The sequence below is a fragment of the Dermochelys coriacea genome, chromosome 6, assembly GCF_009764565.3.
Source record: "Dermochelys coriacea isolate rDerCor1 chromosome 6, rDerCor1.pri.v4, whole genome shotgun sequence".
In the NCBI taxonomy this organism is placed as follows: Eukaryota; Metazoa; Chordata; order Testudines; family Dermochelyidae; genus Dermochelys; species Dermochelys coriacea.
Genome location: NC_050073.1, coordinates 16,111,850 through 16,124,451, shown reverse-complemented (window position 1 = coordinate 16,124,451; position 12,602 = coordinate 16,111,850). Strand labels below are relative to the sequence as shown.

At 45.3% G+C, this 12,602-nt stretch overlaps 1 protein-coding gene across 3 annotated transcripts in view; it reads right to left on the bottom strand.

Annotated features, from left to right (window-relative positions):
• The window catches only part of LOC119857570 (USP6 N-terminal-like protein), a 183,808-nt gene that overhangs the window by 21,896 nt on the left and 149,310 nt on the right, over nucleotides 1–12,602 (bottom strand). For all 3 annotated transcript variants that reach the window (XM_038406673.2, XM_043515736.1, XM_043515737.1), the window contains 3 exons: nucleotides 8,961–9,068; nucleotides 1,525–1,634; nucleotides 283–331 (listed from right to left, as the gene is read on the bottom strand). In XM_038406673.2, coding sequence (XP_038262601.1) covers nucleotides 283–331; nucleotides 1,525–1,634; nucleotides 8,961–9,068 — 267 coding nt within the window. The remainder of the gene's footprint in view (nucleotides 1–282; nucleotides 332–1,524; nucleotides 1,635–8,960; nucleotides 9,069–12,602) is intronic.

Here is a 12,602-nt window from a genome sequence, read left to right as displayed (position 1 = left end):
CATCCTAATCAAATCTTCAGGATATCACGATCAGTTGGAATTATGCATGGGAAATAAAACTGCTGTTTGAAGAACCCACTACGTACTGTAGTTGTGGCTTCTGAAGATAACTAACTTGGGTTTCTTCCATGTTTACTTTCTGTAAAGATGCACCACTGGAGCTCTGTATACAATCATCTGGCCTTCCAATTAAACACTTGGGGCCTCCCGATGGAAGATGAACTGTGCAAGTCAAGAAAGAGGTCAACTCAGGAGTGCTCACTTTTAGCTGGATCTACTTACCGTGTTGTAAACAGAGTATGCTGAAAGGACATGGAACAACGCTTGCTGCCTAGGTAGAAAGAGAGGACATTAAGATTTGATAGTCTGAGGAGCTAATCTTGAACTTCAACAAGTATTTCACAAAAAGCAAAAGGTGATTTTACCGTAGCTTTTGCAAGTTCCTCTGCTGAAATAATGCAAAACTCAGAGAATCACACCAAGTATGCATTACACCTCTTATGGCAACAGGGCTTGCCTCTCTTTCCCCAGTGGAGGAATACCACCAGAACAACGAAACAGTGCTAAACTATGCCATTAAACCAACAGATCTATTAAGACGACATGCACAAATATATAGTCTTCAACACCCTCCCATCCAGTTTTTTAAACAGTCCAGTTGGGCTACAAAACTCAGAAAACCACCACCATCTTGGTTTATTATAATATATTTCCTCTCACACCTTCAGTGTTTGCTAAAGAAGAGCTAGGGTATAAATATACAGTGCAACGAGTAGAGGCTTAGCAATATGAAGCTAAAATCCCTTCACTCCCAGCCTCACCCAAATGTGTGGAAAATGTCACCCCTTAATAATGTCAGTATTCCTGCATCACTGCCTCAGAAACCGCACAACTATTGCTCTATGCAACCAGGCAGGAATGTGTGTAAGTGTCAATAAGTAGATTATGCAGTGTTGTAGCCGTGTCGGTCCCAGGATATTAGAGAGACAGGGTGGGTGAGGTAACTCACCCAGCTTAAGCTTAATAAGTAGCAGACAGATATGTAAACTCCAGTGCAACAGTTGCTGTGTAGCAACCTCAGCGACTGCACCTACTAAAGGTTTATATTTTCCTTCCATGAATGCAGCTATTTCCTTTCCCCTTTGGGAGGCAGGGGAGCCCCATATCCTTGCTAGAGCCCTGAAGATGTATCCATTTCCCCCCAACTTTAACTCCCTGGTTTCTTTAGGTTCTGCATTGCAGCCTGGAGTCTCCTACCTAAGGACTAGCAGTCACAGAAGAGGAGGCACTGGCTGGGCATGGAAACCAAGCAGGCCTCTCACCACTCGACATGGTCCGTCCAAGTCAGAGGGGTGCTGACAGAGGGACAATGCTGCTCAATGTGTGGTACCTATTTGGAAGCCTGCACTTCAGCCCTTGGGTCTATCAAACTGATACCTTTGTGATGGTCAGTCAAGGGATCAGACAGAGAATAAAATAAATTCCCAATTATGGACAGTTTGGAACCATGTATCCAATACTCACTTGACTCCATAGCGATCCCGGAACATGATGTGGTTTCGAAAGGTGCGGTTGACATCTAAGTCTATCTGCTTGATTTCTGATGAGAAGCTCCTGGCTTGTTCTTTCATTTTCTGGATGGAAGTGAAGGACAGAGAAAGGAAACCCATTAGACAGCCACATGCATCACCTCTAGAAATAGAACATTTCAAGAGAAGAGACCTCTTCATTCTAGAGGGGGAGCTCAGAACCATCAGCCAGCCTATAACTCTTCAGTATTTAACGATAAAGCAACAACAGTGAGCTGTAGCTCACGAAAGCTTATGCTCTAATAAATTTGTTAGTCTCTAAGGTGCCACAAGTACTCCTTTTCTTTTAACAGAATGAGGGAAACACATGCAGACTTGGAGAGGGAGCACAAAATGCAGCTTGTCTATGGATTACTAGTCTCGCTTCCTCCCCAGCATTTTTATGAGGCTGGGAGAAAGAAAGAACACCCTTAGGAACATTTCCATACGTCTTTCTCAGCGATACTGCACTCGTAACAGGCAGCATTTCAGGTTCATTTGTTTTCGACAAAGTGAAATCAAGAAGCTGAGATTTCAAACAAGATCTGATCCCTCCATTTCTGATTCTGTTACTATGGAAAAAGTGTGAAAGTGGGAACATGGACCAGTCTAGCAGACATGGACTAGACACATCTTCTGCCTGTTAGTTTGCCATTAAGAACAGTGAGTCTGAAGCCACTTAACCCTCTCAGTGCCGTCGTATATGCCAGGTACATGCAGACACTATTCTCATTTCTGTTCAGGAGCACATCAGAAACATATAGAAAATGTGCTAATCTGTGCAAAGGAACAGAATCAAGTACATCCTGAAGTTCTGTTCATAGGAATTTCCGTTAAATAAATCCCACCACCGAGACCTAATGTGACAGGCAGTGCAGCAAGGTTTGTGCACTACTTTCCTTTAAAGGTTTCTTTATTATTGAATTATTCCTGAGAAAAGATTAAGCTGCACACTCATCACTGAAATCTAGAATAAATCCCTCAGCGCTATCACCAATGCCAAATCTGAGCTCCCGAACATTAAAGATTTCTATCAAGGGACCACTTCAGCAGGTTTTTAGAATGGATTATTTCTACTCCGATCTCTGACGCGTACACCATGATCCAGTGGATCAATGGTTGCCTCTGAAGCTCTTCAGAACAGAGACCGTGTTATATTTTGTCTTGTAAAGCACCAAGGTGGCTGTTGTGCTTAGAAAAATAATACATATTAATACATAGCTCATAGACCAATAGCAGAGACCCCCAGGTATTCCTGGCCTAGATGCTGTGCAGTGCAAATTTTTATGGTCTAAGCAGCTCCATGATTTGATTGCTAATTACAATTTCCCTCCTCCCCAGAGAAATAAAACCATCTTAAGCCTATTAACCCGTCCTGGGGCTTTTTTTGAGTAGAGATTACACGGAGCCTTGAAGAGGGGTTCCGGCTTGTCCACTAGGGATGGGACCAAGACTAGTAAACTGGTACAGTTAAGAATAAAAGTTAAATACATAGCAAAACTCCCTCTTTGCAAAGAGATTTGCTGGTTTATTCTCTAAGCCACATTCACTGAAAACAAAGATGGCATTGACTAAAAGGATTGATGCCTGCTAATGCTCGGGGCCCATCATATTTGAAGGAAATGAAACCACTACTATATGCTTACCTCACCCTAATACAGGATTCTTGCTCAAAGCTCCAGAGGAAGGCGAAAACCCTTCCAGCTCTTAACAAACATGCCCCATGGAAGAATTACTTACCAGCCCCAAAGGTGGCACTCAGTTTAAGCGTGTGCATAAAAGTAAGAATCACCATGCTGTAGCTAAGCATCTGAACTCATTTATATCCCTTAGATACCACTGGCAACCACATAATTGTCCGTTTGTTCTTTAAGCCTCTGAGGCTATTTAGTGAATGAAATGTTCTGCCACCGAGTTTTGGAGCAGCCTGAGATGTAACTCCAGGTTAGAGTGCACATGACTGAACAATGATGCCATACCGGAGACCAGCACGAGGCTCCTCGTTAACCTACAGGTGGGAAGCCTTGCGTATTAGCAATAGATACACAGATGGATGGTAGGGAGCCACTGCTTTAAAGATGTTAGTGGATCCAATTTACAGTATCCGCAGGTTGCCATTTCCCCTAAAGCTGCTACATCAATTTGGAGTTTTGGATAGAAGAGCCCATCACACCCAGAGCCAGCTTCAGACTCATAACTGACTACCAGCCCTGATCCGCCTAACAGCAATGCAGGCACTGGCTGAACACCATGTGGGTTTTCCATCCTCCGCAGAAAATGCTCAAAGGCGATTGTGACCTTTACATATTGTAGCCTGTAGCAGTAGCATTAACTCTGAACTTGTAACTGGGTTTGTGAAGGAGACACTGAAACTAGGGCCCAGGCAGAATTATTGCCTGTATAAACTAAGGGAGAATGAAGGGAAGGGAGCAGTAAAATGTGATGCTTAGGAGTGGTTTAGTTTTCTAGCATTAATACTACAGGTATCCTTTCTTGCACCCTATGGCGTCTTACATGTTACAAGGAAGCAGGCTACATGAAGCACCCTTACTACATACACTAGGGCACTCTGGTTCAAGTTCATTAACCAACCCAGGCTCCTGCTGGTAGCTCACTCACTAAAGTGAGTACAAAAAACATTTCAGTCTCCACTGATTGGGGAGTCCCTTAAGAGGCCACAAAGGAAACTAGAGCTGACTCCGGAGCAACCCTTAGCAATGATTCTGACCTGCTAAAACAAACCCCCTTTCACACTCACTCATGAATTATGAACTGACTGCACTTGCCCAGGGACTGCACCTGTTTTAAGGAGCATCCTGTGCTCAGTGAACAGAGCTGCCCATGGTACAGTATCTAGTATGCGAAGCAATTGTAAAGCCAAGAAGAACAAAGCCACTAGGATGTAAAAGAACAAAGTCACATCATCTTGGGATTTGAATGGCAGATAGTAGCTCAGGGCCTCATGCAAGGTGTTTCAATCATGAAAGTTCCTTAGCTCTACAGACTACAAGCAATGGGACTACGTTTTCAATTTCAAGTAATTTGTGGACTTCTGAACCTGGCTTGTTCTGCTCAGTTGCACTCTGTTGTTGAGCCCTGCAGATGTTTAAACAGATAGAAGAATAAATACCACTAGCTAGAAGTACCGACTGCAAAACCAACGTCACCAGTCCCATTTCATAAAACTTTTGAAAACAACTGGCAAAAGTTGACAGGTCTGCACTTCTTTCCTCTGGCAATCTCCCACTTTTCCTCCCCTCCTTCAGCTTTAAAGCCATCCTGTTGGGGGACAGAAACTTCACGGCAAAAGATACATAGGAGGCACGTATAACAGGCATGGGGAGGCTCTGCCTCCCCCAGCACTGCCGCTGCCTCCAGACGCCTGGTTGTGAGTTTGGTGGGAGACGTTTTTGCTTTATTATGCCCCACGCAGGTTCCAGGGCGACTGAGGTGGCAGTTTGTCCTATTCAGCTTCCTGGGTTCATCAGTGATCTCCCTGGACTCCAGGGAGATCACTGATGAACTCAGGAAGCTGAGTAGCAAATACAGTCTCCTCAGCCATCCCAAAACCTGCATGGGGCATATAAAAAGCTCAGGTTCTTCTTTGGGAAGAGACACCGTCACGCTGCGGCTTCCTTCCCAGGCATCTTGAGGTTGGGAGGGAGAGAAAGGGACAGCACAGCTGGTCTGGGACTCTTCCGGGCAAGTTGGGAGGGGCTTGGCCGGGTCTCCTCCGGACAGGTGCTGGGGGAGAGGGGTCTCGACACCCAAAGCTTCGGCCAGCCCCGGGCTTCTCTGGCTGCGGGGGATGGCACGCTCTGGGCTCCTCCAGGTGGGCAGGGGGCTCATTGTTCCAGCCTCAGGGATGTGGCGGGGGGGAGTTTGGGGGCCAGGCAGAAGAGGCAGAGCTGGGAGCTAGCCTCCCCAAAGGGAGGCTTCACCCACCACCCATATATGAGAGATCCATTTCCACCTATGAGTCATTCTCCTCCCATGCTCAAACTCTGCAGAACTCACTAATGGCTAACACAAAGACACTTGTAACATAAACATCCACGTTGGTGCAGTAGCTTCAAAGGCACTACACCCAAATCCAAGGCCATTGTTACAGACTGCATTCAGCCCTGCACCTCACAATCGCAGCAGATAGTCCTGGTGCCACTTTGGGAAGTGCTGTAGTGGCAACACAGGACAATGGAAAATTGGCAAGAGATATTGATGTCTCCAACAATAACCAACAAGTGCTAATCTGCACAGAGGAAGATAGGGAAGGCATATCTAAAGGTGAATCAATGAGATCTTAGTAAAAATTAAGCAACACAAGAACAACAAAAATCAGGGCTATTCCCTGGACCACTTGGGGGCCAAAGTGAACAAGGACAGTGAAGTATCGAAACTTACCAAGAAAGAGTATCTTGAAAGATAACATCTTGGCTGAAAGGAGGCTAGAGAGACTTACGAACCAGGTGAAGCCATAAAACCTGCCGTTGTTGGGGATCCCAGACAAAAAAAACAACTGACTTGCTGAGCTTCATAGAGGAGTGTTGGTTTAATCCTGCAGGATGCTAAATGCCCGCTGAAAGGTGCGGGGAACCCGCAGCTCCCACTGACATGACGGTACTCAACAACTCTCAACAAGAGCTCAGCACCTTGTATGTCCTGGCCCTGTATCCGGAAGCTCCTCCAGCTGGATATGCAAGGAGATCCTCGTTATGTAGAGATCTCTATGGGTAAACGTGGGAAGAACGAGGACACTAGTAGCCTTATTATGATGGCCCTGCCTGATGTTAGGAACAGGGAGAGTCCTGAAAACAGCATGAGCAGCTCTGTGTAAAGGAATTTCAAGACAGCTCAGTATTGGCCTTGTTCCACATCCTGGACTCCATGCTGGCCTCAGCGGGAGCAGCGAGAGGCCAATGCTGAGCACTTATGAAAATCCCACACAAAATATTTTTTCCTCCTGATTTAAACTCCCTGGCAGAGGCAAGGAGGAGGGAGAGGGGGAGAGAGAGAGAGAGAGAGAGAGACACAGACAGAAACAGACACTGACTTTGGGCCCCCTTAGAGCAAGCATTAGAGAGGAAAGAGTCAAGGCAGCTATTTTGTTCCCAACACACAAATCCATGGTTTCTGAGAACTGGACTCTAAACCACTTCTGTATGAAATTAAAAAGAGAACTAATTGCTGGCCTCAGGTGGCACCAAGGCTGAGGAAGATTAAGAAGAGCTGCTTTCAGGGATTTGTGTCATGCAAAGCCTCTTACACTGCGTGGTTCCTGTTTATTGCAGACCCTTCAGGAGTTTATCGTTAAACTACTTGTGATTTTCATTTATTCAAATCGTTTTACTTATTGTGCGGCATGGCATGCTGGGGCTCTTCTGTACCCTCTCCCATGATGTTTGGAGAGAAAAAATAATAGAGAAACCTCACTAACCCTGCTTGTTGGGATGATCTCGTCGGTTCCATGTTCTTGTATGTCTTACGAGATTATATATACCAGCAAGATTTTGCTATTAATATCTATGTTTGACTAATTGTAATAGGCGGAAAATTATTAGAAATACTTTAGTCTATTGGATGAGACACTTGACTCTGTTACCCTCCGCCTCTGAAGTGTAACCACGGGGCTATGTTGCGTTTGCTTTACTGTATTGTTCTTATTGCCAAAAATAATACAAAGTTCAAAAGACCCCTGTGTTGTGAATACCTTTTCTCTGGCATGCAGCTCCCTCCTGTGCCTGCAAGCAGCACTCAGCTGGCCAGAGGAAGCTCCAGACAGCCATGGAGGTGCCCTGCATGCTGCTTCTATAATACTCCTGTCCTCTGTTTGGTTTGGGGAGCAAAAGACCAAGTGATCCTAGTCAATCTCACTTTGCTGCATGCTCTGCAGAAATGCTACTAGCCTGATGTCTGAAACCCAACCACATTTAGGCTGATGCAAACAACCAATCAGGAAAGACTGGAAACCACTAATGGGTGACCAATGATGGGTAGTGGGACAATCATGGAAGTGCCATGAGGGTGAGTGGGGGGATACAATAAAGAACAATTATTGATATAGTGCTCCCATGAACTGCATGCAGAAAAGGATGCTGGAAAGTAGCCACTATGTTTCTTGTTAAAATATTTTTATTACAAACAAACTCAGTAAGCCCTCTTGTTCAATTTCTTGTTTAACACACACAGATATTGTTTAGTTCATGCCAAAAAATCCTCAAAAGATCTAGCTTTGTAAAGAGATTTAATGGGAGGCAACGGAATCAAGACTTTTCTCCTATTTATAAAGGAAATCCTGTAAACTGAATAATTTTTAATAGACTATTTCAATGGGATATTTCTATATAAAAGGGCCGAGGGTTGGAAAATAAAAGACAACGGTCATTTCAACCTGAGCTGCAATGATGCTGCCAGTAAAACCAAAATTTCAGTGAAATGAGGGAGTGGTGGGGGGGAAGGGGGGATGTTTCGTAACCAGAACTCTTAAATACACAAATCCTTAAATGAATTCTCAGCTATGTGATTTCCCCTGGACTTTAATTGGGTCGTGCTGCTAAAATCCTTTTCCATACTGGTTTGAAAATTCATCCATCAAACTCAGCTGTGCAATGAAAATATAACCGCAAAACCTGTAGTGAAGAAAGATTTTGGTTGTCTCAGTTTTGGGGGGACTTGGGACACTTTAAAAGGAGCCAGAAAATGCTGAGCACTGACTCTTTAAGCTATCCCAAGTTCGACGCCCCACGTCCCCAAACAAACCCCACGCACCCAAAAACTTGCAGTCACTTTTGAAAACATTGGCTGCCGTCTTCAGTGGCCAGTTTCAGTCAGATACAGAAACATCAAAAACCTCTGTTGGCAGAGTCTCAGTATTACAGTTTGAAGCAACCAATATGCCAGAAAGAGCTTCTGGATTTAGGGTCTTATTGACACAGTGGGGTGGAGGGTACAAATGGATAAGAGTCAATCCTCTTTTTATTTCCAGCCTGTACTCTTACTTTTAGCACCTCTGAATGTAGAGGAAGAAAGGCTTATGGAACTGTCTCCCAGATCAGTGCTGATAGAGAGAGACAGAACACAGTGAAAGGAGCAATGATTCACTCCTTCACCTATTTCACTAGTGGGAACCAAAAGTTAACATCCGCTGAATGGTATTCACTTACACCACTGCCTACTGGGGAAGGGACACAGATGGTATTCTGTCTCCCTCTCCAAAACCCCTCCATCAAGAGATCACACATCCATCCATCCATCCATCCATCTCCTCCCACCTTCTGATGGCTCAGGCTGCAAGAGTGCAGGTCTAGCTTATGATGTACCGGAATCCCAGCAGACTGGCCACAGGTTTATCTACACACACATCCACTTGTGACCACTGCTATGAAGGCACCATACCTCATACTTTCCTTCATTCTCAGCCTTCACCTTCTCGATGTCCAGCAGGAGTGACCAGACCTGGCCTCGCACCTGCAGGGGGATCCCTTTGTAAACCCTGCGGAACATCTGCAGATTAAACAGAAAACAGGCCAATGTTAATGCGACAAGCCTCCAAGACAGATGTATTTCAAGCACAGAAACCTCCTAAGTAGAGCATCTCGAGGACACCATCGACATGGCAGTGAATGATTTGGTAATTAAATGACCCCCTCTTACAGTCTCAGCCATTGTTAATTCCCGCTGTGAGGTCAATTCAATCCAAGACAGAGCAGGAGCACTCACATGCTGTAAGAGTGTGAGGATCTTCACTGAGACTACCCTCTACAGACAGAGATACTGTCCTTGCAGAGGCAGCATGGTACATCCGGAAGGGGCCAGATCCCAACATCCACACATGCATCTTCCCCGTTCTGCATGGAAGAGAGCTTGGGGACTTTGGCAGCAGTACCCCACCCCTCCCTGTCAATGCCGCAGGAAGCGGTCTGCACAGGGCAGACTGGGCCCAATGAATACTGGGCTCCCGCTGGGGAGCTTCTTGGAGGGCATCTGCATTGGAGCTATGCTGTCAGGGACGAGATGGTGCTGCAGGGGAAGGAAGAAGGTTGAGAGACTCAGCACAAATGGCCCAGAGCATGTGTGATACTCCCCAGGGATTCCCAGCATCATGAAGCACCTCACAACACCTGCCTCTAGTGTGAAGCAGTCTGCTCTGTGCCTGCCGGGGCTGAAACCCAGCAGCCTGGGGCCACATAATCCCTGCCTCCCAGGTCTGCACAGATGTTGCCCTCTCTTGTGCAGGCTAGTGATAGGCAACACGCCAAGCCCCGAGCCCTCGGAGCACTCCCTGCAGTGTCCAACTCCTGTCGCTGGACTCTCAGGGTAGATCTACACTAGAATAAAAGAGCGGCTTGCCTGGGTCAGCTGACTTAGTCTTCAGTGCTAAAAATTGCTGTGGAGACTTTTGGGCTCAGGCAACCTCCTCCCCTCACAGGATCCCAGAGTTCAGGCTCCAGCCCGAGCATCTACACAGACATTTTACTGCCTTGCAGCCCACGGACCACAAGCCCAAGACAGCTGACCCGGGCCAACCCCAGGTGTTTAATTTTTGTGTAAACGTACCCTCATAGTAATCACCAAATTTACTGTACCCAAGGGAACAGCATACACACAGCTTGACTGGCACAACTCAGGATCCAGTCCTTTATAACATCACAACTTTAACAGGCTAAAATCCTTGTCTTAAGCAGTTTCCAAACTAAAGCAATCTTCCAGCATCAGCAACCTACGTGGCTGGGATCCACCATTCAGGGATGCAAAAAGGGCTGTCCTTTTTGCCCCTGGATGACAGCGCACCTCTAGACGAAAGCTGTTTCTCGTAGCTTTTTTCTCTTCCTGTTGACTCTCCATCCCCCGCATTAACTCATGTCAATAGCACTTCCATTCTTTTAGCTTACAATGCTTAATCTACATATGAACCTAGGCAGACAGGTGAGTATACAGGCCTTTGTCTGACCCAAAACCTGTTTGTCAGTTCTATCTTGGACAGAGGTTTTAAAACATGTATTTAGCACATACAACTTCTGAAATATCACCGGTACACACAATGATGATGAGGATCAGCATGCTTCTGGCGTTCATTTAAGATCTTACATAACATGCTTTATAGATAAGTACTATGATAGCAATGTGTTGGGTGTAGCGAGTTTGTCAGGACTGTTAGGCATTGGTGACAGATTAGTGAACCCTTTGCCAGCTGGCATCAATGGGCCTCTGTGTCACATCATCATCCAGGTTTGGGTGAAAGATTTCCCATGGGAAAAAGGGGGACACCACCACACTCCCTAATTGGACAATCCTGGGCTGTCAGGGAATCTCCATGGACACAAATGATCTGTTTCTGTGGCTTAGGGTGACCGTACACCCCATTTTGGCTGGGACAGTGTTTTTTAAGCCCTGTCCCGGCCATCTTGACTTTCTGGCAAAATTGGACATTTGTCCCATTTGCTCTTGCCAACTTGATCAGTTGGCAAGAGCAAATGGGACAAATGCCCACTTTTGTCAAAAAAGTGGGGTGCAGAGGAACATGTGGAGGTGGGGTGGTGAGCAGCGATGCCAGCCCCACGCTGGCGGGAGGCATGGATCGGGCAGGCAGGGCTGGGGTGAGAAGTGACCCAGTCCCGTGTAGGGGAGGGAGAGGCAAGCAGCTCGGGACAGCCCCGTGCATGGGGTAAGTGGGAAGCACCTCAGGCTAGCCTACACATTTTCCCTTTGGGAAATATGGTCACCTTACTGTGGCTTTAAACATGGGAAAGAATGATCTGGGCTAATATTCTGACTACTACTATTGGAAAGGAAGTAAAATACTCCATATGATACTCCTAATATTAGAAAAACAAAAGCGCATGCGTGGTTGTTTTTTTGCAATGTGTTTGTGCATTTAACAGCACTTTGTGTCTAGTCTCTTCCATTTTTCCCCTTGTCAGGTCAGTTTCTTTCTTGATGAAAAGCTCTTAAATCATCAATGGCAAAAAAAAAAAAAAAAAATTAAAAAAGAAGTTCCATCCCTTCTATCAAACATGAATGTTTTAAAAAAATTTCAAGATGTTTTTGTGACACTTGCAGGACAGATGCCAGCTCTTGCCTAGGCTGCTGGCATTAGCTAAGAACTGACAAACTTGTAGCTGGAGACCAGTCCAGTTCACCTGTATGTTAGTTTTGCTCAAAATAGCTATTAGTCTGATAAGACGTTAGTGTTTAGACTCTATGAAATGCTTGTAAGTTGCTGCATGCATTAATCTCACTTGTAACGTCTACATTCCATGCTGTAAGGAAATACGTAAGTTTTTCTTTATAACTTTGAAAATGTTTGCTCTGAACTTGTGAACCCATGCATGGGAATCCTCCCCACTGCCCATCCAAGAAACATCATCATAGAAAGGATTGGTTAATGGCTCTGTCGTAACCATGGTGCAGTACATGCAGAAGGCTTCATCCTATCACTCTGAATGCTGGAAGATGGACATAAAAATAGCATATGTGAAAATTTTTCATCTCTTTGCTGTTTGAACTCTCACAGAGCCAGATAAATCAAACTGAAGCCAGAGATGCCCAAGGGGTTACCTGGTTTCTGCTCTGACACACACTTTGAATTCACAGATCACTACAACTCTGTTACTCCTAGGATTTAGATGGTAACTCATTTGTGTGTATATGTTTGCTTGCTTTAACCTGTAAATAACACTCCTATTCCTTTTTCCTAGTTAATAAATCTTTAAATAGTTGATTACAGAATTGGCTACTAGCATTGTCTTTGGTGTAAAATCCAGACTACCAATTGATCTGGGTAAGTGACTGGTCTCTTTGGACTGAAAGCAACCTGAATATTGTGTGATTTTTGATGCAAGTGACCATTTATCATTTTGTCCAGTCTGCCTGCATGGCAAGATAGACTGGAGAGTCTAATGGGACTGTGTCTCCACAGTGCAACTGTTGTAGAAATGCAGGCATTCGCATTTATTACTGCTTTGGTGAAATCTAATTATAGAACATACCACCACTTTGGGGTGCCTGCCCTGTTTCTGACAGTCTGCCCTGGAGTAG